General features: G+C 40.2%; 1 protein-coding gene across 3 annotated transcripts in view; it reads right to left on the bottom strand.

Moving 5' to 3' along the window:
- LOC105472772 (MAP3K7 C-terminal like) overlaps positions 1-27,301 on the bottom strand; it is a 44,966-nt gene that overhangs the window by 13,421 nt on the left and 4,244 nt on the right. For 2 of the 3 annotated variants that reach the window (XM_011726307.2, XM_011726310.2), the window contains 2 exons: positions 13,295-13,356; positions 2,177-2,292 (listed from right to left, as the gene is read on the bottom strand). In XM_011726307.2, the coding sequence (XP_011724609.1) occupies positions 2,177-2,292; positions 13,295-13,356 (178 nt within the window). Of the gene's footprint in view, positions 1-2,176; positions 2,293-13,294; positions 13,357-16,534; positions 16,672-27,301 lie in introns of those variants that run through there. The other variant, XM_011726309.2, reaches the window with a different exon arrangement.

Raw genomic sequence — 27,301 nt, 5'->3', positions numbered from 1 at the left:
ACCACCACACTTCACACACATACACACACCAGAAGATACGTTTACAGGCTATTTGTCATACAACTAGTCGTCTTTGACTTCAATACAGGTCACGTGATTAATAATCTTCAATTCCTTCATGAAATTTTTTGTAGGACTCCAACCATGTGTTACCATGCAATCTGAGTATTCCAAGCAACTTTGTCAAAACTCTTAGAACAAAAAGAAAATAGTCAGACATAGGAGAGAAAAGTTTTGTTTGTGACCTCCTAATAAACATCTTTTAATCCCCTGTAGCCGAAAGTTTAGATATGATTTTATGTTTGAAGCACGGCAAAGCAAGGAAGGAAGGAAGGGTTTGTAAGGTACTAACTGAGGTCTACAGAAGTCTAGCTCCAAAACCCATACTGTCCACCATCAGGCTATACTGTCTGACCACCATTCTGGGAGTCTCAAAAATTCTAAGGATTTCACAAACTTCTCAACACAGAATGTATTTCATTCGCTTTCTTGTAAAAATTAAATTTCGTGTGTGTGTGTGTGTATTTTTATTATACCACCACACTTCACATACACGCACCAGAAGATATATTTATTTACAGGCTATTGATCATATAACTCTTCCTTTGACTTCAATACTGGTCACATTATTAATAATCATCAATTCCTTTATGAAATTTCATATCTATATTAATGAAAATAATAATCATTAATAACCTTGGAAAACCAAGCTCATGTATTTATAAATATAAGATATAACCATATTTCCTAATTTAACAATTCATCTTAGCAGCCCTTTATTGCTGATATTGACTCTGTAATCCCAGCACTTTGGGAGGCCAAGGTGGGAGTATTGCTTGAGGCCAGAAGTTTGAGACAAGCCTGGGCAAGATAACAAGATCCCATCTATTAAAAAAAAAAAAATTTTTTTTGAGATAAGAGTCTCACTCTGTTGCCCAGGCTGAAGTATACTGGCACGTGATCTCAGCTCACTGCAATCTCTACCTCCCAGGTTCAAGTAATTCTCTTGCCTCAGTTTCCCGAGTAGCTGGGATTACAGGTGCCCGCCACCATGCCTGCCTAATTTTTGTATTTTTAGTAGAGACAGGGTTTCACCACGTTGGCCAGGCTGGTCTCGAATTCGTGACCTCAAGTGATCTACCTGCCTCAGCCTCCCAAAGTGCTGGGATTACAGGTGTGGACCTCTGTGCCCGGCCCCCACAAAATATTTTTTAATTAGCTGAGCATGGTAGCATGTTTATTTCTTCTCCCCCTCCTTTTATTGGGGTGACACGTGATATATAAGAAATAAACAATCACAGTATGTTTGTGTTCTGTTTCACACATTCAACAATAATTTACTCAGCCTCTAGGTGCCACATATCATACCAGGCTCCAGGAATCTGATGGTGACAACACCTGACTACCTGTGTTTTATGGCACTTACCACCTAGTAGGAGAGGTAATCAAAAGGAGATCTAATCAAAAGATCCTAGTAATCAAAATATCTCATTAATAAATGGGAAATCCCAACCAGCCAGTACTGTGAAGGAAAGGTGTCTACTCTGATGCTTTGCAAGTATAAAAGAATGGGATTCACTGGGGTAGGCACTGGCGGAATCAAGTGCAGTTAAAAAGAAGGATTCAGAAACAAACAGTTATGAGTGAGTAAAATCAGAGTGCTTGAATTAATAGAACTGTATAATTCTCTACCGCAGAACTGTAATAGTAATAAAAGCTATCAAGATAAAAACTTACCCGACTATAAAATGTAGTCAGTCAACTAATACATTTACGTCATTTTGAAGAGCTGTCCCAGTGGCTTCTTCGCGTGATGTGGGAACACCATCATTTAAGCAGAAATTAAAATTTACACCAAGCCACAGTGTTCTGCGGCCTCTGGGCACATTTACGGAAAACATAGTGTGGTTTTGGGTGGTATTTTGGCATTTTTAATTTCCTGAACTAATATTTCTTATTTAAAATTTTAAGTTTTGAGTAGGAAGCATTCCTGGTATTCCTTTTGCTACTCCATAAAGTAAAGCACTTAATCTCCAATAGCACCACTTGAATCATTGCTATAACCTCCGTCTCATCCTCACACTCAGCCTGTCCCCTGCCCACCGCCCTTGGTCCTTGCCCAGTAGGCAGGACCTACTCAGATGTAGAGTGTGGGGGGTGGGGGGTAGGTACTTACTTTCTTTGCTCAAGCAGGGCGATTTCCTTTTTGACCTCATGGTATTCTTCTGCTATTTGGCAGTGCTGTTTGAACACCTCCATGGATTCCGCGGAGTCATGACAAGGTGGCAGGGGCTTCACAAACAAGAAGATGAAATTAGTCCATTTCTTTGCATCAGGATAAATTACCAACCATTTTGCTCTGCTGATGTTCTTTAAAGGAAGGTTTTTTCTTTCTTTTTTTTTTTAACATGAGAACAGCATTGTTAGTCACCATTCAACAGAGTTCAGCTGATTCTATTTGACTGAAAATAGAGAGGTGGACAGATAGTTCCCACATTCGTCTCCCAGTGTCATTCATGGACATCTCTGGCCTAAGCCAGAGCCCTGAAATCCATTACATGTCAGTTACCTGCCACGTGATGGAGTAAAAATAAGTCTCTCAAGGATTCTACAGTACTCCCTCGAAATCTTAGACTCTGCTTTAGAGAAGAGCAGTGGTGGGGAAACAGTTCAGTTGTCTGTTCAATTACCCCTTGCTTTCTGTTCCTGTAGTCAGGAGGTATAATCTCATCTTACAGAGTAGAGAAGAAAAGCTCTCTTCTGAGAAATGCATCTGACCTAAAGAAAGATGCTGAGCCAGAAATAATGCTTGCAAGGATTAACAAACCTGTAAGAAAGGCCAGATCCCCCTCCCCCTAAAAAAAAAAACCATCCGTGTAAGATTCATGTCTCTCTTTTTCTCCCATCCATGGAAGAAACAAAGAGCAGCGCGGCAAACCTTTCTGACTGCAACATGGTGAAAACCCTACTTCTAGGAATTATTTTTAAAGAACGAGTTTCCCCCAAGTATATTATTCTAATTTCTTGTTTAGCAATGCGTGATTAAAAGTACCACTTTTAGGCCAGGTGGATTGCTTGAGGCCAGGTGTTCAAGACCAGCCTGGCCAACATGATGAAAACCGATCTCTACTAAAAATACAAAAATTAGCCAGGCATGGCGGCATGCACCTTTAGTCCCAGCTACTTGGGAGACTGAGGCAGGAGAATTGCTTGAACCCAGGAGGTGGAGGTTGCAGTAAGCCGAGATCATGCCACTGCATCCAGCCTGGGTGACAGAGTAAGACTCCATCCCAAAAGGAAAAAAAAAAGTACTACTTTTAGGAATACTAGTTAAGAGGTTTTTTAAATCACCCTTTTCAATTATATGTAGAAAAAAATGTGTATAAAATCTGAGAAATATCAGTTTATTGTGAAATAGGTTCTTCAATCTTATCCTTTCTTCAAAATGGTATATTTTATATATATATATATACATATATATATATATATGTAGTATCTGACAAGGTCATATTGTCACTAATTTTATATAAGGAAATGGAGAACTAATGAAGTTTTTACTATTTGTTCCTCTCATTATATTCTTCAAGGACACAGATTTCTGTGGGTGTCATATTTAGTGATCCTTCCCACGATATAATAGAAATTCAATAAACTTTACTGTCTGATTGATAGATAAGATGACCTTCCCTATTTATCATGAGGCCTCTGAGTAGAGACGTTTAAAGGAAATAAAATTCTAAATAGATTTTGATCAAATTTACCTTCACGTGGAACATCTGTTACATCCTAGTTCACGGAAAATCTAATAGTAATCATATTAGGCAGCATCTTTCTCTACTGCCCATGAACACATTCACAGGATAAACTCAGCCTGTTGGAACCATTATCCCTTTCTATACGGGATTAAATTGAAAAATAATGCACAGTAGTACCACAGTATAACTCTCCCCATGAGATAAAGCTGTTGCCAAAGGAATTCAGAACTCCTGGCTCCTCCAGTCTGTGCCCCAGAAATCGCTACCCACTCATCAATTTTCACCTGTTACACTGGCAACTTACCAGGTATAACAGTAAGGGGAATGAAAGCAATTTATTCTGGGCACCATAGCCAAGCTGTTAAATCATCTGTGCCCTGTTAAAGGATTTGTCTCCTGGAAGGTCCTAAGACTACACATCAGATCCTGTCCTTACAACCACCACACGGGGCTATACTCAGTTGAAACAAGAGCTCAGTACATGTAGGTACCTGAACCATGAATTCAGTACAGTTAACTATGTGACAGCCAAAAAGTTCTAGAATTCTGCATGAAGGATTCACAGCTTTAAGAGAACATAGAGAATAGCCATGTAAAGGGAGGTATGTCTTTTGCTGCTATAATTTAAAAGGAAAACTGAAAAGTACATTAATAACTTTCTTAAGAAGGCAGAGGCCTTCCCTTCCTCACCCCAGCTTGCCACCTGTAATGCTTTTCACTAAGTGGGAAATGTTGTCATTTGTTCTTTTTTTATTATTGGCATCTCTTAATTGTAGGAAATTCAAAGATGTTATTATCTGTAGGTAGTGTGATCATGCCACTAACGGTATGTAATGATACATATTTCAAGATACCCACATGTGCTTTCAGCAGCACGATCATGCTATCTATACATAATAATATTTTCAAGACTTCCCATCATAAAGAAGGGACAATCAAAAAAAGAATAAGCCTAAAATACTTTGTATCCAGTTTTCAGAGAGTACAAAGATTCCAGGGGTCATTTCAGCCTCTGGATCCTGAAAACGAAGCCTTCAACTTGACATATAACTCAGCAACACTTCAAATGCTCCCAGTTTGTATGAAAACATTAAAGAGTAATATAGATTTCTCTTTTTTAAGCAAAGAGGAAGGTTATATTGCATAACCCACCAAAACATTGTAAAATTCTCTCATTAGTTGCCAGAGGAAGAGGGAAATAAGGAATTGTTGTTTAATGGGAACAGACTTTCTATTTTGCAAGATGAAAAAGTTCTGGAGATTGGTTGCACAACAATGTGAACATACTCAACACTACCAAACTGTACACTTAGAAATGGTTAAGATGGTAAATTTTATCATATGCATTTTTACCCATAATGAGAAAAAAATTAATGCAAAAAAATTATTTCATTAAACCTTTCTGCTGTCTCTAGCCCATCGTCTTCTAAGCAGTGCTGCCAGGGTTACCTAGGAGAATCTGACTCCACTTGTAGTCAATCTTCCTCACTTTCCCAAATTTCTCCCCAGAGAACTTCAAATTTCTCACCCCTTTATAATCTCAAGCCATTCACTGGTAACCCCAAACACGTTTTTTGCTGCTGGGATATTGGATATTCCAGCAGCCAAATAATAATGGATATTATTGCCATTGTTTGGCAAATCAAAGTGCTCTTGGGTCAACAGAATCCACTGTTCTTAGAAGGCAGTTGACATCATTAGCCATTTACCCCAGCCCAGGAAACTGACCAAAGAATTTGCTTAAATATATATGGTTCTTGTCCCACCAGGCTAGTGAATACAAGTATCAAGATAGTCAGGTTTTATACCTAATATAAAAAGTGGCACTGTAGAATAATCTGATGTGTTGTTCTGTGGGGGACAGAGTAACTCTCATTGCTTTGTGACATAATGTGTGTATGTGTGTTGTATCATCAGGTCCTGACTGAGGGCAATCCTCTCTTACCTTACCTTTTGAGAGGTAATCCCTCAAAATAAGAGACAATATATGGCCAACAATATTAATCAAACATAAACTTCTGCCTGAGGAAATCGATTCCTAGAATTCAAGAATCAGGTTTTCAGTTTAAAAATGGAGGACCAGTACGCTTAAGTAACATGACATGTAAAACACTGGCACTCATGAATTAATTGACTCTACGTGGGTTTATGTAACACATGCTCAAATTAAAAACTGAAAAATAACTTAAAAGAATACCTGTGGGTAACTAGATGAAAAAACATCTATTAACTTCTTGCAATAAAAGTGACACTATTTCAGTTCTCATTGCTTGATTTTGACTGTTCTTGTCAGAGAGATTTTCATAGTTCTAAGCCCATGCTGGGAACGGATGTACGATAAATAAACTCTTAATGTTGTTAAATAATTTTTTTTCAGATCCGGAGGAAAAAAAATTCCCTTGTTATTCTCTCCATAATGATGCTACATCCTCCCATTTTGGATACACTTAGCCCACCTTCCTGCTTAAAGAATGAAATATTGCACTTCAAAGAAAAGGAATCCAAAAATAGTTCAGTTGACAAGTTGAAGAAAAAGATACTACTGATGTACTAGAGCACAAATGCTGTGTGGTCACAGCAGCAGCTTTTCAGATGCACTCACTGCCATCGTATCTGGTTTACTAAACAACACAGCCAGTTCTAAGGAGGTGAAATTAAGACATTCTCCTAACAGTGCCTCAAGCCAACTTTGAAACACATGTTTCCAAGACACAGACTGGGGCTAGGGTGAGGTCACAGCCCAGGAGGAGATACTTCCTCCTCACCCCCTTTTCCTCCATCTCCGCCTCCTCCCGCTGCCGCCTGAGGATGGAACTCGCAAGGGCTTAATATTTCATGGCAGTGCAGTGTGAAGGAGCTGCTACTATCTCTGGTATCCGCCCCAATTATCAGGACCGATTTAACAAGATGAAGTAAGAGAGAAACCGCAGGGTCCCGTTCCAAGAATGCCGGCTTGAGCCACAAGGTGCTATTCTGCTCTCTGCCTGAGCCGCCGGTTCATAGCAAGCTCCTCCCGAAGTGGATTCCACTCCCCGGAACAGGCCCCATGGGGAAGGACGCAGCCAAGCCACCCTGGGCTAGGAGCAAAGCCGGCTCAGGCGTTTCCGTTTTCTACTTGGCTTCTGCGAATGCTACTGGCCCCATCCTCTTCAAAAATGTAAGAATTTAATTTTCCTATCCCAGCTTCCCACACAGGAGATATATTTAGGAAGCTAAACATTCTACACTCGCTGAACAGTCTTTGTATTTATTCCTTGATTCTCAGGGTTACCTACTTTGGGGAAATATGGGGGTGTCCGATTTAAATTTACATTACATTGTAATGTCTTACAATTAACAAGCATCGTTTGTTAAAACTGAGAGGAAAAACACAGTCCATGCTGATTTCGATATTTAAGAACTCTATTATCTTAGAACTTTAAATATTTTAAGAACTGACATTTATATAGTATCTACATTACAGTACAAGTTAAGCACTGTCAATTATACTACAGAACTTATATATCATGTTACATTGGAGTAAAGTATATTTACGTCATTTCTGTTGACATAATATCAAAAGGAGAAAGAACACAAGAGTAGCAAACTTTTTGAACAAGCCGTACCCAAATGACAACTGAGCTTCTCAAAACAAACAAACAAACAAAAAAATTAAAAGCATTATTGAAAAGCTCCAACGTATCTATATATGTTTTCTGTGTGGGCACAGCAGTCAAAGAAAACTTGCAGTATAAGATACTTTTCAATGTGTGTATGACAGAAAATGTCGGCTATGTCTGGTGCTTTCTATGAGAATACATCCTAACCACATTTCCAGATGGATGTTAAAGACCAGTGTAGCAGAATCCTGGAAGGCTAGACTTCTTCATTTTCTATCATTTTCATTTCCCAGATGTCAAGCGATATATTGATGCAAAACCTAACAGAAGTTTCCGGAGAGGCTGCTCGGATAACAGGATATTATGGTACACAACTGAAGCTACGAAATTGTTTATTTGTGGAGGTGACATCAGTTTCTGGACTTATCAGACTCTGTTAGTTCAGTGTGTACCACAGAGACACCTGTCACTGTCAGATTAGATAGGAGGACTTTAAGGAGGGATTGAAGCTATTGCTCAATTTGGTTAAAAAAAGTCCTATTGTTTTCAAAGCACCTTGGCTTAATGAAAAGAAGAGGGTATCAGAACTTCTATCCCTAACTTAAAATCCCAAGGAGATGCTTTTATTTCATTTTACATGAATAAAAATAAATTACTTATTCTTAAGTATTTTATTCAATAAATAATTTCACCAGAGAATGAAATTTACATTAATTGAGCAATGATTTTGTCAAGGTCTGTGCTAGATCTACTCATTACCATATTTAATTCCCACAACAATGTGAGATTGATATAGTTATCTCCACTTTGCAGTTGAGAAGTGAGCTTTCAAGAGAGTAAATAACAAGCCGGAAATCACAAATTTAGCTGAGATCCAAAATCCAGGCCAACCCAATGCTAATGCCCATGCTTTGGTCATTGTCATTCTCATTAGGATGTTTTTAATTACAATCTACTAGTCATCATGTCCTCTACCTGACAATAGAACATATTTCTCATTCCAATGCAGTTAAGACCACGTTGTAGCATAGTTTTGGATCATGTGTAAGTCAAATCATGGTTCCAAAAACATAACACGCTTAAGCAGTAAGACAGGCTTGGTCTTGACCCAAACCCTGGGACCATGAAAGGATTCCACCATCTTTTAGAACAGAGAGAGACAGGTCAGACAGAAAGAAGCTGAGACCTGAAGAAAAGTAATGGCTAGGTGTGTTGGTTCACATCTGTAATCTCAGCACTTTGGGAGCCTGAGGTGGGTAGATCCCTTGAGCCCAGGAGTTTGAGACCAATCTGGGCAACATAGCAAAACCCTATCTCTATGAAAAATACAAAAATTAGCCAGGTGTGGTGGCATGCACCTGTGGTCTCAGCTACTCAGGAGGCTGGGGTGGGAGGATCACCTGAGCTCAGGGAAGTCAAGGCTGCAGTGAGCCATGATCATGCCACTGCACTCCAGCCTAGGTGACAGAGCAAGACTTTGTCTCAAAAAATAAAAACGAAAGAGAATAGTGATTTTTCATTCATTCTTAGAAATGAACATAGAATTGGGCCTCCTTTCTTCTGACTATATCATCTACATTAGCTCTACTCAAATACTGCCCCTGATGGCCATGGGAAATTTAGAAATCTAGTCCCAAGAAAGGAATCTGCACAAATAGAATTGACCTTCCACCTACCCCTGGATGGAGGCCCAAGGCCCACAAATGAACATTATAAAGAGATGTTCATTTTAACACCTACCTTCTCCTGCGGTCTCTTGCTCAATATTTTGCATTAATAGAGACATCAAGAGAAATGTTTGTCACTGCTATTCTTGCACAAGGCTTTTTTTGGCTTCTGTGAAAATAGCAGCACTGCGAATTACATGCTCAAACATGTCCACATTCTTGGCAAAACAACAGAAAAATGCTGGGAGTCAAATTAGTGATCGAGTATCTACCAAATAGCTATTTTATAGCAGCATTTTATAAACTACCAACGCATGTGTAATGGATATCAGAAAGTCAGAACAGATTTTACAAGGTTATTCTATAACAACATTATGGCAACCTTGCAAAACAGAAACAAACAAACAAAAAAAGTTTCCACCTATCAAAGTAATTTAAGCAGCCTGTATGTTCCTTAAAAAGCGTGAGGGAAAGAAGGGAATAGTAAATGTATTTAGACCAAAATTTGGCCTCAAGTTTCTCATCTGTAAAGCGGAGACATAATAGTTAGCGTACTGATTAACGTAAGGATCAAATGAGATCATATGTAGGGAAACATCCCTTGCCTAATAGGTACTCAGTGTGCTTTGGTGGGATTTAAATCCGAGGTTTTGCAGAGAATGGGGCTGGCAATACCTGGCATCATTTATTTTCCACCAAGAAAATGTTTAAATCTCTGATAGAGGTCATGAAGACTCAGTTCATTCTTAAGCAAATAGTTGCAACCACAAAGCACTTCATATGCCTCTGTAACCCAACTTTTACTCTTCCATAGTGGATGTTGATAGTCGACAAAATTCCAAGAGCCATTACTGTGTGATGAAAGCACACGAGACTGACTGTAAAGGTGGCCCGCTCCGTGTAATGGATTGTTCTTTTTGTACATGAAGCATTTGCATTGCTTTCAATACAGAGACTTCCTGCTACAGAAGGCATAAATGTATATGCTTATGCTAAGCATAGAAATAAACATTTGCTTTCAGATGTCATTTTCTGTTAGATTTCTCCTCCCAACCATCACCGTCTTGCTCTTTAGTCACTCACGCCCTGGAGTACAGAATAAAGATAACAGGCAACAGCTCTAGACAGAGGCAACCCTACCCAAATGCCTTGACAACTGGTAAATGTTTGTAACACTCACTCCTATCCTTCACTCAACAAACAAGCACTTACTGAAATGTGTTTAGTTGTATTGCTGGTAACGCTCTCTCCATTCACAAAGAGATAAAGCACTATCATACTTTAAGGGGAAAAAAATCAAAACCCTGAGCCAGAAACTACCCTCTCAACTGCCTAATTCATTAAAGATCAATGAAGATGAAATAGTTTCATTAGAGTAAAATAATTAAATAGACTTAATTTCTAATATATGTCAAGTGGAATTAAAGCTATAAAATTCAAATGGACCTGGCAATGCTTTAACAGAAAAAATTATCTGGATAATTGCCAAGGCTACTGTGAGTCTTGTGGAGAATGATCCATGAGCCAGAGAAGACCATTAAAGTTCCCAAAGGAAAAAATTTTGTTCCAACACAAAAAAGTAGAATTAATGATCTATAATTTGAGGAGAGAACAAGAACCTGAATATGCTTTTAGTGTTTTATTTCCAAAACATGTTTACTCCTTATTTTCACCTAATTTCCATGATAACAAAATAGCTTTGATGTGACCACAGAATAAAGAGGAAAAAATGTGACTAGAGGAAAAAATAGCTATTAGGCTGGTGCAAAAGAAGTTGTAGTTTTTGCCATTACTTTCTTTTTTATTTTTTTTGAGACGGAGTCTTGCTCTGTTGCCCAGGCTGGAGTGCAGTGGTATAATTTTGGCTCACAGCAACCTTCAGCTCACTGCAACCTCTGCCTCCCAGTTTCAAGTGATTCTCCTGCCTCAGCCTCCCTAGTAGCTGTGACTATAGGCGCGTGCCACCACACCTGGCTAATTTTTGTATTTTTAGTAGAGATGGGGTTTCACCATATTGACCAGGTTGGTCTTATCCACCTGCCTCAGCCTCCCAAAGTGCTGGGATTACAGGCGTGACGCAAGGCACCTGGCCAATGGCATTACTTTCAATGGCAATCCCAATTACACCACCAGTAGCACATAGACAGCCCCTGTGTGAGAACAGAACCTAAGCAAGAACCATCATTTGCAATGTGAGCACATCAGAAGAAAATGCAGGCCAGGCGTGGTGGCTCACACCTGCAATCCCAGCACTTTGGGAGGCTGAGGCGGGCGGATTGCTTGAGGTCAGGAGTTTGAGACCAGTCTGGGCAACATGGCAAAATCCCGTCTCTACTAAAAATACAAAAATTAGCCAGGTGTGGTGGCACACGCCTGTAATTCCAGCTACTAGGGAGGCTGAGATGGGAGAATCGCTTGAACCCAGGAGGTGGAGTTTGCAGTGAGCTGAGATCACCCCACTGTACTCCAGCCTAGGTGACAGAGGGAGACTCTGTCTCAAAGGAAAGGCAGAGGGAGGTTTGAATTGTTCTTCTTCATGCTGAAAAGAAGAGATATTGGTGGGGGCAGGGGAGGGAGAGACCATAGTTAGATATTAGAAGCCAGGAGAGCTGGGTTGAGAACCCTGCATGGAGGACAGAAAAAAAGGAGACATGATGGCTGATAGCTAGAGAGGAGATTTTAGGGATGACAGAGCTCTTTTGACAGCTGTGTGGTGATCAGCGTAACCCTCCAATCTCCTATACTATTTTCAGTAATACCTACATAGCTATACTGCTCTGTTGAGCAGCTTTCTGTTGGAAAACTGAGACAATACCCAGGACTGCTGCAAAGGTGAGAATGAGGACTCCTCCAAGCGGCCAGGTCACACCTGAGTCGCCCTCAGTTGGTTTTTTAGAGAGCACCCTGGCAGTAGAACACCAGCTTTTCAAACCTGACCCAGGTTTTTAACACAGTGCCTGTGTACTGAGGTAAGAACAGAAGCAAACAAAAGGGAACACTATCTTGGCTTGTGGAAGGGCTCATTCTTGGTTCTTCTTCCACCTCCGTTGAGGGCTGTCCAGGAATAAGAATCCCAAACTCAAATGACCTTAGGACACAAGGCACACCCACAAATGGGAAAAGCTGCTGTGTGTAAGATAATAGGGTATGTCAGGGCCTGTTGGGAACTGGAGGTTACAAATCCCTTCTAAAGGCTTTCAAAAATCAATATTTAGGAGAAAAAAGTGGCGACCAAGAAATGTCTGTGTACAGGATTCAAGATCCCTACTGGACTTGTCCAAATGTGACTACAAAGTTAAGTATTCAAGTCAATGGCTGGCCCAAGGCCAGTATCCAGGTATTTTAGACAGAACCTCTTCCAAAAGCCATTTTTGCCTGGAATCACCATGGATAATCTAAAGAAAATTAAAATGTGATAAATGAGCTCCTTTCAAATAATTCTGGTGTATTAAAATATCTTTCGACAGATCATTCAGAAACTACATATACAAAATAATTTTTCATGGGTCCAACAAGTCAATTTTCAGAAGGTTTAACTTAAAATAATTATATTCCATTAAAAGTTGTCAGAGAACTGGGGAAGGGGCAGAGAACGGAGAAAGGAAGGTTATTCCAAAGTCTTGGCAAACATGGTAAGTTTTCTCTGCGGAGTTGATCACTAAACCACTAACCCCAAACACAGCCAAAACTGCAATGGCATCGAGACAGCCATACCAAAGTAGAGCAGGGACCCATCCTTTTCCCAGGCTCCAGAACTCCTTAAAAATAGGAGGCAATTTATACTATAAGCACTTGATGTCCTGGTGCCATAGCCAGATAACCAGACAGGGGCACGCCATGAGGGCTTCAGCCTGACTTTGGAGCTCTAGAAATGTAATCCTTTCTCTCATGTTGGGAACTGAACAATGAGATCACTTGGACTCAGGAAGGGGAACATCACACACAGGGGCCTATCATGGGGAGGGGGGAGGGGGGAGGGGTTGCATTGGGAGATATACCTGATGTAAATGATGAGTTGATGGGTGCAGCACACCAACATGGCACAAGTATACATATGTAACAAACCTGCACATTATGCACATGTACCCTACAACTTAAAGTACAATAATAATAAATAAATTAAAAAAAAAAAAAAAGAAATGTAATCCTTGATGACTTCAAAGCCCCACATTCTGTGTCCAAGTCAGTCTCCCCTAGTCAGGCCACTATCTGCCCAGCTTGCTATACTTTGACACTAAGGAGGAAAGAAGAGAGACTTTAGAAAAATCCTTACCTGTAGCTGCTGGTCTAATTCTGGAAATTCCAAAGGAATGGAGTCTTCAGGGGGTGTATCATCTAAAACAAGAACATGAAATGATTCTTCACTATGGAGCTCTTTCTTGTAGGAGAGGTGCCCTGTTGGGACCGTCCTTGGACTCCCCCATAGTTAGACCATCAGTGTACACTGTTTCAGTCATTTTCATCACTTCAGTTGGGGACAGACAGAGTGTAAAGGACAATTTTGCTCGTTTTCTGTACACACAGATGCATGGAGAGCTTAGTTGGCCCAAACAAAATTTTGCAAGCAAATATCAGAATCCTCAAATGTCCAGGCTGGTAGCTCTCCAATTAAGAAGGACTGCTTGTCTTTCAATACTCTTACATTGGCCAAAACCAAAAAATATGATATGAAACAAAATGCTTTAATAAGGTGCTAATGAGGTGGCCAGAAGGACTTTAATGGGACAGGAGAACATGTTAGTGAAAAGTAGAGGCGTTCGTTCTGCTCTGAATGACTCCAAGTGCTGCAAGCTGTGACAGTATTGCTGTCTGCTCCTACCACAAACCACACTAACAGGCAGTTAACCAGAAACTCGTTCTGGGTTACAGTGAGAAACAGGCAGCAACCCAAATGGGGCGTTTCTTTCCAATACACCAGGCAGCACTCCTACCCTGTGGCAGAATTCACAGCTTTGTTAGAGAGCGCCAGAGCCCAGAGAGTCCCAAAAGACCTCCTAACTCGTGCTTACGTTGACTGGTTGGCAATAGGCAGCTGTTGCTGGATCGGAAGATGAAGTTCTAAGAAGCATTTGAGGAAATCTGAACAAAATATAGGTCAGAATATCCAAGTCACCCCCAAATCTCTTCAAGAACATAGTGCTGACCCAGCCTTGGTGCTACAAAGCAGAACCTCTGGTATCTCCAGGTACTCTCCGGCTCTAAGGGTTCATTGGCCACTCATTTCCAATCCCTACCCCAGTATATATACAGTACACATATACATACAGTACAGGTACAGTAGATACATATACAGTACACAAACACATACAATACAGATACACATACACATGCATATATAATAGAGATACAGTACAGGTACATACAGAGTACACATATACATACAGTACAGGTACAGTAGATACATATACAGTACACATACACATACAATACAGATACACATACACATGCATATATAATAGAGATACAGTACAGGTACACACAGAGTACACATATACATACAGTACAGGTACAATACAGATACATATACAGTACACATATACAATACAGATATAGTACACATACACATATAATAGAGATACAGTACAGATACATATACAGTACACATATGTACAATACACATACAGTTATATACAGTACACATACAGATACAGTACAGATACATACATACATGGTACACATACATATACACATACAGTACACATATATATAATAGAGACAGTACAGATACATATACAGTACACATATATGTACAGTACAGGTACAGTAAGATATACACAGTACACATACAGATACAGTATGGATACATATGCAGTACATATACATATGTGCAGTACAGTACATATACATATACAGTACATACACACAGTACACATATACAGTGCAGATACATATACAGTACAGATACAGTGCATATACTACATATACAGTACACTTATACATATAGTACACATACATATACGGTACATATACATAGTACATATGCATATATACATATACAGTGTACCTACACATATACAGTACACATACATCTACATATACTATACATATACGGTATGTATGCAAAATATAAGGTGAAAAAATAATTTAAAAACCAAAGCTATTTTAAATTATAATAAAGCAAGAAAAGATAATAGTTTTTATGTTTTCATAGTCATCACCAAATTTCTTGATTAAAAACTGGTTGATGTTCTTTTTGAACTAGAGGGAGTGGTATGGGCCACACACAACACAGAAACAAGTATCCTCTCCCAATGCGCTGATAGTACAGTCCAGAATAAAATGTAGTACACAAGGCATTTCTGGCATCTAAGGCATTGAAGGCATCGAAGATAATCACCAGAAAGATAATTTAAACAAGCACGGTATTCACTTTGACCAAAGCCCTCAAGGGTCATATCACTTAATAGTCTCTGGTATATTTTAGTCAAGAGTAGTATAACAATACTTCCATATAAAAGTAGTTTAAAATAATGACAGTGCATCACCACATTTGAATCTGTTTTGTATCTGCACCTATGCTAGACAATGGCTGTCCTCAGATTCAGTGATATCACTTAACTTTAGCTCACAGAACAAGTAGAAACTGAGAAATTTCCCAAGCCCCTTGCTGCAGGTTAGAAGACAGTCTTCAGAGGAATTGGGATTCAGTCCCCAGGCCCTTTGAATGCTCTACTTAGACTAGAAGTGACAAATTCTGCCCATTACTGTGCCTTGTTAAATCCACCCCAACATTTGCAAAGAATTGGATAAAAGGCAGAAATTATGCACTTGTCACCACTGACCCTTTAGAGGTAGGCTTCATTATAAAACCTATGCTTTGTGAAACTGATTTTGGTCTTAACTGCATTTACATTCACTGCAGTACAAGTTTAATAACCTAGACATCACAATCATTTTAGCTCACTGGGTCCAAGGCCAGAATGATTTGGCAAAGGTAAATGGGAACATATTCTACTTGTAAATCCCAACCCTAATAATCATAGACAAGCAGGCACTTGTTGGAAGGAGAAACCACTTCTGTAAAGTATGAAAGCAGCTAAGACATTCTAGAATTCTAGAAGACAGCCAGGAATGAACCTCAAGGCTTCCTGAGACTTAATCCGCCTTGCCTCCTGTGAAGTCACACTCCTTCCTGCTTAATTATTAAAAAAAAAAAAAAAAATCTTCATTTACTTTACTACAGTAATGTAAATAGCAAACACCTGGTATCAACAGAATTAATGAGGCCCACTGTGGAAATCTACATCCTTATTTATAGTCACACCATGTCCAGTCAAACATATGTGACCATACTGATAATTTTACAGATAAATAAAGTAGCTTCAAATTGGACTCCTTGAGTTGAAATAAAAGTCTAATTGATTAACATAGAAATCAACATACAATGGATGTTTTAGAGAGTCGAGCAAAATAAAAAGTAAGACTTTTGTTAAAGAATGGATCAAGCTGGATTAACCCAAGCAGGAAATAGCAGCGGAAACAAGAAGACCAAAGACAGATGTACGAAGCCTACCAAGTCTGAAAGCCAGGCCTGTATTTCACTGTTTGATGCCATCTGGTTTAGCTGGCATCCCTAGCAGCCAGAAATTTCAGGGCTTGCGAAGCTGCTTACAAAGCTGCCCCAAGTTGATGTGTGGTGTGTTTACTTTTAAACAGTGGCTGCCTTCTTTGACTGGTTTTAAAAATAGGCAAATATTCTAAAAGCAGGATGATGAATCACTGGATTGGGCCAAAAGGAAAGAAGGAAAATGACTCAGGCTGACTAGTAGCACAGCTGTTCCAAAAACATTTGGCTGAATCGTTGTAAAACATTTTGACAGTGATACCGGATCGGAGTTCCTGACAGCAGTTAAGTTTGTTTTGACAATTCCAGAAGCATAAAGTAGACTGTACAGTAGCTGTACAAGAGACCCTCTAGCAAATTTAGCTTTTTTCAAAAGAAAATAGTTGCTAGATATGTTTATAATGGGACAAAATCACAGCACAAGTATACTTTTATTAAAATCTATTTACCAAATATTTATTGTGCAAGACTGGGGCTGAGACTTACGCAAAATGAGCAAATCACTTTATCATATTTTTAATGCATTAAGGAAGTAATTTGAAGGCTTCCTCTTCAAAATGGCACTGTAGACTTACCAGACCAAGCAAAATGTATCCTAAGAAAGTTTTTAAAGGATGAAATATAAAGGAGAGAAGAGGAAAATTTTTTATATAAACAGATGTTCACTGCTTGTTTGGCAAATACAATGTGACGAAGCCAATGTCCTTAAGATAGAAGTTTCCTATTGACCACCCAACCGTTGTGATGTACCATGGTACATTTGACGATGGGCTCTTTTCAACATCTATTGAGCAGCTGTTGTGTTGGTTTCAGGATTCTTTTGTTTGTAGATTCCCTTCAATTGTCTTCTCTGTGTTTCTCCATAACTTGAACAAATAGGACACATTGGGTCTGTAATCCAAATCCTCCCTGTTATTTAGCAATGAGAGCTAGCAATCAGTTAGCAGAGAATATTGAAACTGGAAAGAACTAGGCAACCGTCTGGTCCAGCCCCCTCAGAGTAGAGCTAAACACAAGGACCCCAAAAAGGGAAAGAAGCTACCCAAGACTCTGTGATTTGTGGCCATGTAAGATTAAGGGGTGTCCCCCAGCCCTGGGCTCTTTCCACCATCCCACTCCACTCTTCTGCACTTACTAGTCCACAGGTTCTCAGACTTGTATTTCATGAACCAGTAAAATTTTCCCTAAAATATTCTGGCCAGGCACAGTGACTCATACTTGTAATCCTAGCACTTTGAGAGGCCCAGGCAGGAGGATCACTTCAGGTCAGGAGTTCGAGACCAGCCTGGCCAACACAGTGAAAGCCCATCTCCACTAAAAATTCAAAAATCAGCCTGGCATGGTGGTGTGTGCCTGTAGTCCCAGCTACTCGGGAGGCTGAGACAGGAGAATCACTTGAACCCAGGAGGCTGCAGTGAGAACCGGAGGTTGCAGTGAGCCAAGATCAAGCCCCTGCACTCCAGCCTGGGCAACAGAGCTAGACTCCATGTCAAAAAAAAAAAAAAAAAATCCCTAAAATATTGGGAATTACATCTTAAGAGCATCCAACTATTTCTTTGGCTAGTGAAGATGATTCAAAAATGACCACCGAATATCATTAGTATCCCTTTATGATAGAGAGAACATTTCAACACCAAAATCATAAGGCAATCATAGAGTAAAGGAGTGGCCATTATATTTAGCTTTACAGATGAAAATAAACATATACCCAAAATACCTCACTCTCATACCTTTCTTTCTTTCTTTATATCAGAGGGGTGAAAACTTCATCAAAGCCAGACTGGGTTTTGAGAACACTGTTCTAAACAACATCTTCACTGTGTTTTGCAGTCAATCATCTCTCCTTCCCACTGTGCTCACCATTGTAGACATAACTGGGGTGTAAGTTGAGAAGCCCTAAATCCTTGTTAAAAAGTGTTTAGGCTGCCACATGGAGAAGACCTCAGGAGAGGGGAAGCCATGCCCAGAGGACATTCCCAAGCCCACTGCACTCCCCAAGCAGAACACAAGGGGAAGCCTTGCCCAGGATCCACTGAATTTGTTGACATTTCTTGCAGTTACAGCTGGCTTCATGGGCACTGGACCTATGTGATCACACAGAGCCCTCCCTCCAGATGGGCCCCACGCTTAATTTAATACTCTGCTAGAGTGTCTTGAATTTCTTAATAATTTTTGAATGAGGAACGCTGAATTTTCATTTTGCACCATGCCCTGTAAATTATGAAGTTAATTCTACCTGCAGTATGACCTCTGAGTGCTGGTGTCCTGTAAATTGTCCTGCAGGTCACCAGGGACAAACTGACACTTACAAGGCAGGTGAATCTGGGTAGTGGCTTAAGTGCTGAGGCTCATACAGAAACTTTCCTGGGAACTGTTTGCCTACGAAGGCTCCTAACCACTAAGAACACAGCAGGTCAGTACAATGTTCAGTAGGACACAGACTTGAATTTGAATCTCAGGTTGGCCACGTTTTAATTGGTGAATGTAAACAATTGGCATAATCTTCTTGAGACTCAGTTTCCTGCTCTGCAAAATGGCAAGGGTATTACCTGTCTCTGAAACTTGCTATTGATAAAGGAATGTGTATGTGAATCACTATCCTAAAGCCCAGCACCCAGAAAATAACCAGTAATAATAATGAATGCTTAATATAATTAAGTTCACTTTTCATTCTTTTTCACCATCAACCTGACCAAAGGGGTAATGTGGAGACAGGGCAGCTGTGTGTGTAGATATGTGAGTAGTGGCAGGAGATGGGAAATTATTATTCTTCATCATCTGAATAATATAAAGGCAACACACAGGGTTAAGGTCACTGACTCTAATTACTGAGTTCTCCCTCTGCCACTTAAGGGAGATTTCCCTGATGCAGCTATAACCTCAGGTCTTGTGGATTTACTCTCTTCATTTAAATGTGAATTTAAGGATCTCCTGTCTAGGCACAATGGCTCATGCCTGTAATTCCAGCACTTTGGGAGGCTGAGGTGAGAGGATTGCTCCAGTTCAAGAGTTTGAGACCAGCCTAGGTAACACGGCAAAACCCCATCTCTATAAAAAATACAAAACAATTAGCCAGGTGTGGTGGCACACACCTGAAGTCCCAGCTACTTGAGAGGCTGAGGCAGGACGATTGCTTGAGAATGGGAGGTGAAGGATGCAGTGAGCAGAGGTCATGCTACTACACTTGAGCCTGAGTGACAGAGTAAGAACCTTGACTCAAAAAAAAAGAATTTACTTACAAACACTTTTCATATGAAAGACTGTAAAAAAAAAATTTATGCATGAAAGGTCTTTGAGTACTGTCATTTTAAATCTAAATGTAAATTAATATTTTATTTTTAGGAATAAAATATGTGACAAAAAGTAACCAATGCACATTCCTAATATATCCAAAAAGTTTAATTTCTAGATACCTAAGTCCTTGTTAGAGTATCACATAGTTTTAAGACACATCAAAAGCTTTTGAAAACTTTGCTTCCTGCTTATTAAACGCTAGAGATGTGAATCCTTTAATATACATCGGATTTTCAGGACCCATAAAATTACAAGTATAGCTACAGAGATGAATGTGAATATTAACGCAGATATGGATAAAGGTAGAGATTTGGTATGGCAAAGCAGATTTTCAGTTCTTTATAAATTAATAAACATGATGGTATCTTAACCAGTACCTAAAATTGTCAGACTAATAAGACCATGCATCAGTAGACTGGTTTTGCTCAGCAAAAAGAGACTTGATTTAGTTAAGGACAATTTCTTTTTTTTTTTTTTTTTGAGACAGAGTCTCACTCTGTCACCCAGGCTGGAGTGCAGTGATGCAATTTCGGCTCCCTGCAACCTCCGCCTCCTGGGTTCAAGCGATCCTCCTGCCTCAGCCTCCCGAGTAGCTGGGACTACAGGCACCTGCCACCATGCCCAGCTAATTTTTTGTATTTTTAGTAGATATGGGGTTTCACCGTGTTAGCCAGGATGGTCTCCATCTCCTGACCTCATGATCCCCCCACCTCCGCCTCCCAAAGTGCTGGGATTACAAGCGTGAGCCACCGCGCCCAGCCAAGGACAAATTTTATGTTTCTTGGAAACACCTATTCACAATTATTATAGCTATCATTTTGTGAATGTCATTGATTTATCCTGTTGTTAGAATATTTTGACTGGCTTAGGTTATAACATACTCACTGTCTGAAAAGCACCTGCCTCAAGAAGAGCTTATCGGGGCCAGGTTCAGTGGCTTATGCCTGTAATCTCAGCACTTTGGGAGGCCGACATGAGTGGATTGCTTGAACTCAGGAGTCCAAGCCTAGCCTGAGCAACATAGTGAGATGCTGTCTCGACAAAAAGTAAACAAGAAACTGGGTATCGTGGTGCATGCCTGCAGTCCTAGCTACTTGGGAGGCTGAAGTGGGAGGATAGCTTGAGACCAGGAGGTTGAGGCTGCAGTGAGCCAAGACTGCACCACTGCACTCCAGCCTGGGCAACAGAGTGAGACCGTGCCTCTAAATAAAGAAATAAATAAGCAAACAAACAAGAACCTACTGGAAGTATATTTATCCTTTAGCACACCACCAAATAAAATTTACTCCTTTTTTTCTTCTCTCCTACCACAACATACCAGAAGTAACCTTCCTCCATCAACCCCATGGCCCTTGGGAAGCTATTCGTTGTCAGGAAGCTTTGAGCTTTCTCTCATAACATGAACTCTGCCTCTAAATGGGCAATTAAGTAACAGTCCTGAGGACCTGGCTTTGAACCCTCCTTCTATTTATTAATTACATGATTTGAAGCAAGTCACTTCATCTCACTTAGCAAACATTTATTTCCACTTCTGTGAAAGCGAGTGGAATAGCACCTTCCTGTGGGGCTGCAGCCAATATTAAATTGATGAGAAGATGCCAGTAAAAGCACTACTCCTAAGTATTCAGTAAACATTCACCTCCTTTCTGGCCTTTCTTCACAACTTTAAGTAATACATTCCAACCAATAAATCCCATAGGATCTCAGACTTTTCATCAGACACCAGGATAATGAACCCCAAGTGGTTACAGATAGTGCATTACTGATTTCATAAGTGTTTCATAATTACATTTCTACTATAGTTCTCAACTCTGCGTGCCATCAGAAATGTAAATATAGGAGACACCCACCTTCCACCCTGCCCTTAAGGCACTTTTGACTGAATGTTGTCACTGCATGCTGAGACAGCTTTAAATGTAAGCTCATGTTGGGACAGAAGGTGATTCGAGAGAGTTCATAGTGACTGTCTGAGCCTCGGTTTCCTGCAAATTCCTGGTTCCTGGTGTCTAAAATCCTAGTGGGAACTTTACCCCTTAACTTCCTACAGAGTTCCCTGTGAATATGGAAAAAAAAAAAAAAAAAAAAAAGCCAGAGAGGGGGCCTGGGTGCCGTGGCTCACGCCTGTAAGTCCAGCACTTTGGGAGGCCAAGGTGGGCAGTCACCTGAGGTCAGGAGTTTGAGACCAGACTGGCCAACATGGGGAAATCCCATGTCTATTAAAAATACAAAAATTAGCTGGGTGTGGTAGCGGGCGCCTGTTATCCCAGCTACTCAGGAGGCTGAGGCAGGAGAGTGGCTTGAACCCAGGAGGTGAAGGTTGTAGTGAGCCAAGATCACACCACTGCACTCCAGCCTGGGTGACAGAGTGAGACTCCATCTCAAAAAAAAAAGAAGAGAGGAGAAAATGGTAAACTCAATATTCATTTATAGCTTAGCGTGGATGAGGTTTTCTAGAGTCATTCCAGAGAACAATGATTAAAAGTATGGAGAGAAAAAAGTACTAGAAACCCTTAGGATCCTGAGGAGGACAAGGAGAATAATACTGAAGGTGGAAAAGGTTGAAGGAAGAGGACAGCGACAAAAGTCACTTTACAATGGTGTTTACAATTAATTAATCACAACCAGCTACAGATTTCTTTGTTCCTTCTTTTCTCTCAGTGCTTTACTTGACTAGCCTTAAAAAATAACGATAAATAAAAAGACACTTCACCTGCACCGCAATTTTGCTGAGAGCCAGTTTTATAAGTGTACACAAAAAGATTTCACATAACACCCAACTTGTTGCATTAGATTCAAAGGTAGCTATTGCAACCACTCCATGTAATTCTCCCTACCACACAAAACATCCTGATATTTGAGAAGAAAATTGTATTATTTAAAAGAGACACCAATGGTATAGGTTCTGGATTAAAAAAAAAAAAAAAAAAAAAAAAAGCCGGGCGCAGTGGCTCAAGCCTGTAATCCCAGCACTTTGGGAGGCCGAGACAGGCAGATCACAAGGTCAGGAGATCGAGACCATCCTGGCTAACACGGTGAAACCCCGTCTCTACTAAAAAATACAAAAAAAAAAAACCTAGCCGGGCGTGGTGGCGGGCGCCTGTAGTCCCAGCTACTCAGGAGGCTGAGCCAGGAGAATGGCGTGAACTCGGGAGGCGGAGCTTGCAGTGAGCCGAGATCCGGCCACTGCACTCCAGCCTGGGCGACAGAGCGAGACTCCGTCTCAAAAAAAGAAAAAAAACTAAATGTCATACAATTAATTCATATCCAGATATAAAAAATTTCTAATAGCCCGAAAGAATTGTTTTTGAGATAGGGTCTTGCTATGTCACCCAGGCTGGAGTGCAGTGGTGGAATCATGGCTCATTGCAGCCTCAATCCCCAAGACTCAAGCAAGTGCCCCGGTAGTTGGGACTGCAGACATGCACCACCACGCCCAGCTTATTTTTTTATTTTTTTACAGAAATAGGTCTCATTATGTTGCCCATGCTGGTCTTCCCTGGCCTCAAGTGATCCTCCTGGCTCAGCTTCCCAAAGTGTTGGGATTATAGGCATGAGCCACCGTGCCTGGCCAAAAAGAATTTTAAAAACAAAATATTAAAAGCTACCAGCTTGAGCTGATACTAGTATTCTTGACTCTTTCTAAATAAAACAAAAAACTGCTCTAAAAAATGCAAAAGACAGAGAGAATTCCAAAGCCAAGGTCTAAATTTACAAGGAGCATGACAGATTTTAGCTTAGCTGAAGATGAATAAAAGTCTCAAATAATTAACAAGAAATCCTAATGTCTGTCCAACTCTAAATTCCCTCTAGCTGGAGAAGGGCCAGTGATTCTTGAATAACCCAAGAGGTAGGATTCATATTTTTCTTCTGCACTTTTTTCTATTAAGAGAATTAATTCCATGAAGTTTCCAGTTTAGGAAGTTTTAACTCTTTGAAGTTCCCAGTTTAGAAATCATACTGATTATCATTAATATCATTAGCTCATTAAAGACAGGCATCACTGCCTCTGGAAATTACCATTAGCTAAGTATTACTTTAAAAACTAATATATATATATAAAATATATATATATATATAATATATATATACTTGACTAGCCATATATATATATATGCTCCAAAACCTTGCTTCCTTTATTTAAGGACCCCTGGAGGTCCATGTTCTATTCAAAGTCTTATGGCTCATTCTGCTATCACTGAACAATGACCAACTCCTCATCTACCAGGGCCAGTCTGTCACCAAGTCCTTTCAATCCTTCTTTCAAAATGGACTCTGAATTCAGTCATCCCATTACAGTATCTAATGCAGGCTCTCATCACTTGGTACCATTATAAAAAGCCTCTTCCATTCTCCCATCTCTCCACATTCCAGACTATTCCACCAAACATTTACCATTTTCATCATATTATTCCCTTTTCTAAGGACTTTTGACATTTCATCACTTTTGATCAAGTCCAAACCCTTTTGCTGAACTTTGAAGATTGACTTAGTAACCCTAGTCTATTGCTATCTAAACAGGTACCCTATGTAAGTATCTAAAACAATGCCTGGCTCAAGCAGGGCACGTAGACATGTTACTCTTCCACAGTTCAGACCTCTGCTCCAAACGACTAGTTTTAGTCTTTTTTGAACACACCATGTTCTTCCTGACTCTTAAGTTTTGCTCCTGCTTTCTGTTTAGAGGGAAAAGAAAGAAAACTGGTTACAAGATATGTAGCCCCCTTTTTTGTATCTAGTACCCAGGAATGGCATCTGTCCTGTACTGCTCTTCTATACTCTACCTGCCCTCAAGCCCAGTTTGACTATCACCTCTTCCAAGAAGCTATTACTAACTGCTCTGGGTGACACAGACTTTTCTCCAAACACCTCTGCCTTCCAAAGCCCATGGGAGGTCATACTGTTCTCTTTTGCACATCCCACTCACCTTTGGCAGAGTGCTGGAAACACTGAAACCAAATAAATTCAGCTAATTGACCAGAGGAAAAATAGGACATGAACAATCTACTAACTGCATAACTAGTCCCCAAATAACTGCCAGTCAATAATACTATAAAATCTACCTTGACGTCAAGCAGAAGTGTGAGATGTAGGTGAGACACAACTACTCAGTGGTATACATTTCCCTTGATACTCCACAGTCAGTTATAATTTCAGGGATAAGTTTAATGCTTAATTTGTATCAAGCACTCTGCTAAATACCTTACCTATAAGGTGTCATTGGCTTCTTATTACAACCCTGTGAATTAACACTACTATTCGCATCTTATAGGAAACTGAATTTCAGCAAGGTGGAATGATCATAAAAATAGTGTTGGAGGTAGGTCTAGAAATCATGCCTCTCTGGCTGTAAAGCCTATGTCCTTAACCTCTACACTAAATCATCTCAGGAATATATAGTCCTGAAATGACCAGATGAAATGAGCACTAGACTAGGCTTATCAGAAATCAACATGTTGGGCCGGGCGCAGTGGCTCATGCCTATAATCCCAGCACTTTGGGAGGCTGAGGCGGGCAGATCGACTGAGGTCAAGAGTTTGAGACCAGCCTGGCCAATGTGGTGAAACCCCGTCTCTACTGAAAATACAAAAATTAGGCAGGCGTGGTGGCAGGTGCGTGTAATCCCAGCTACTCGGGAGGCTGAGGCAGGAGAATCGTCTCAGGGAGGCAGAGGTCGCAGTGAGCCAATATCACACCACTGCATGCCAGCCTGGGCGACAAAGACTCTCTCTCAAAAACAAAAACAAAAACAAAAACAAAAGAAAGAAATGAACATGTCAATATTCACAAGCAAAGATGTCTCCTTTTCTCATGGACTCTGCTTATTCATCAACAATAAATCCAACAATATAGAATCACTCCCAAAAAGTCCACCTAGTGCCCTCATTTACTATGAAAGTCTAGGGGGTTTTCCTTTGTTTCCCCCTAAATGTGTGGTTTGCAGGCCACATGCACTGGAATTCAAAAGGCATGCACAGCTCGCTTGATGGCAAGTGTTTTCCTGTGTGACACTCCACATGTTCCTTATTCAAGAATTCAAAAGGAGTGTCCCAAATATCTGCAAAGCATCTTTTTGGGCACTCAGAGCCGCATGTATGTGCAAGAATACAGAGTCCTGGGCCCCGACTATTCTTTGAAATCTTGCATTTGTGATATGCATAAAACATAGGAGGGGGTTTTCTTTTCCTTCTTACAACAATAATGGGTCTCCTGAATCAGAATATATAGGAGTGGGGGCCTTAGAACATGTGTTTTCAATGAGTGCTCTCAGGTGATGATTTTAATCAGGCAAGGCTGAGAAACACTGAACCTCAGCTCCTGCCCTAGGTTCTCCAGGTAGGTGCCCTTTCTAGAGATATGGGGACACACTGACCATAAGATTAAAATACTTAATTTGGGGAGTTTTTTTCATAAGCATCTTTTGGTGGGGCTTGAGGGTAGGAATTATTTAAAATAAATTATAATCCCTTTTGGAGGCTACCTATTAAAACCCATGTATTTTGAAAGTGGGCATTCTGGAGTCATTTGAAAGAGAAGAGAAAGAGACTGGAACAAACCAATATAAATTGATGGATGAGAAACATCTGCGAGCTCCTAGTCAGAGACCAAGAGAGTTCCAACAATGGTGACAAATTAATTGCAAGTTGTACATCTCGTACTTCAAGAAAGGTTATTCAGGCAAACCAAAGATGGAGATTTCACCTCTCCATGGCTCTTTTCTGTAAATAAATTAAATTTTGTTACAATGTTGACAAGGGAACAGTACATTTGGTCCAAAATTATAATGTAATAATACTGCTTGAGATAAATAAGCTTTATATACTGAAATTTTCTTTGTGAGGCTGTTGATTGTAACAGGGCTTGTTCTGCTCACATGAAGCATGACCGAAAAAGAAAGGAAATTATACATTTTCCTTCCCTCTGGATTTTGGGTTTGCATGCGTGTGTCTTGAGAGCTAGCCACTCAAGATGCCATGAAAAGCACTGACTATTCCTTGAAATCTTGCGTTCATGAAATGCATAAAAACAGAAAGGGCTTTCATTTTTCCTTTTGGAGAAGCAGCATGGAAAAACAGAGAAAGTTCAGACTTCAAGCCTAGGGCCCTGAGTTCAGAACATAACTCCATTACTTACAGTGTGGTCTCTGGGCGGCAATCTCTGTCTCTGTACATAAGGAATACTAATACTAATGCCTACGTTGCACGGTTTTTTTGTGTGTGTGTGTTTTTGGGGTTTTTTTTGTTTTTTTTTTTTTTGAAACGGAGTCCTACTCTGTCACCCAGGCTGGAGTGCAGTGGCATGATCTCCGCTCACTGCAAGCTCCACCTCCTGGGTTCGCACCATTCTCCTGCCTCAGCTTCCTGAGTAGCTGGGACTACAGGTGCCCGCCACCATGCCCAGCTAATTTTTTTTGTAGTTTTAGTA

Source organism: Macaca nemestrina, chromosome 4 (assembly GCF_043159975.1).
Source record: "Macaca nemestrina isolate mMacNem1 chromosome 4, mMacNem.hap1, whole genome shotgun sequence".
Taxonomy (NCBI): domain Eukaryota; kingdom Metazoa; phylum Chordata; class Mammalia; order Primates; family Cercopithecidae; genus Macaca; species Macaca nemestrina.
Note: the sequence above shows the minus strand (reverse complement) of the source record. Positions and strands in the feature narration are given on the sequence as shown.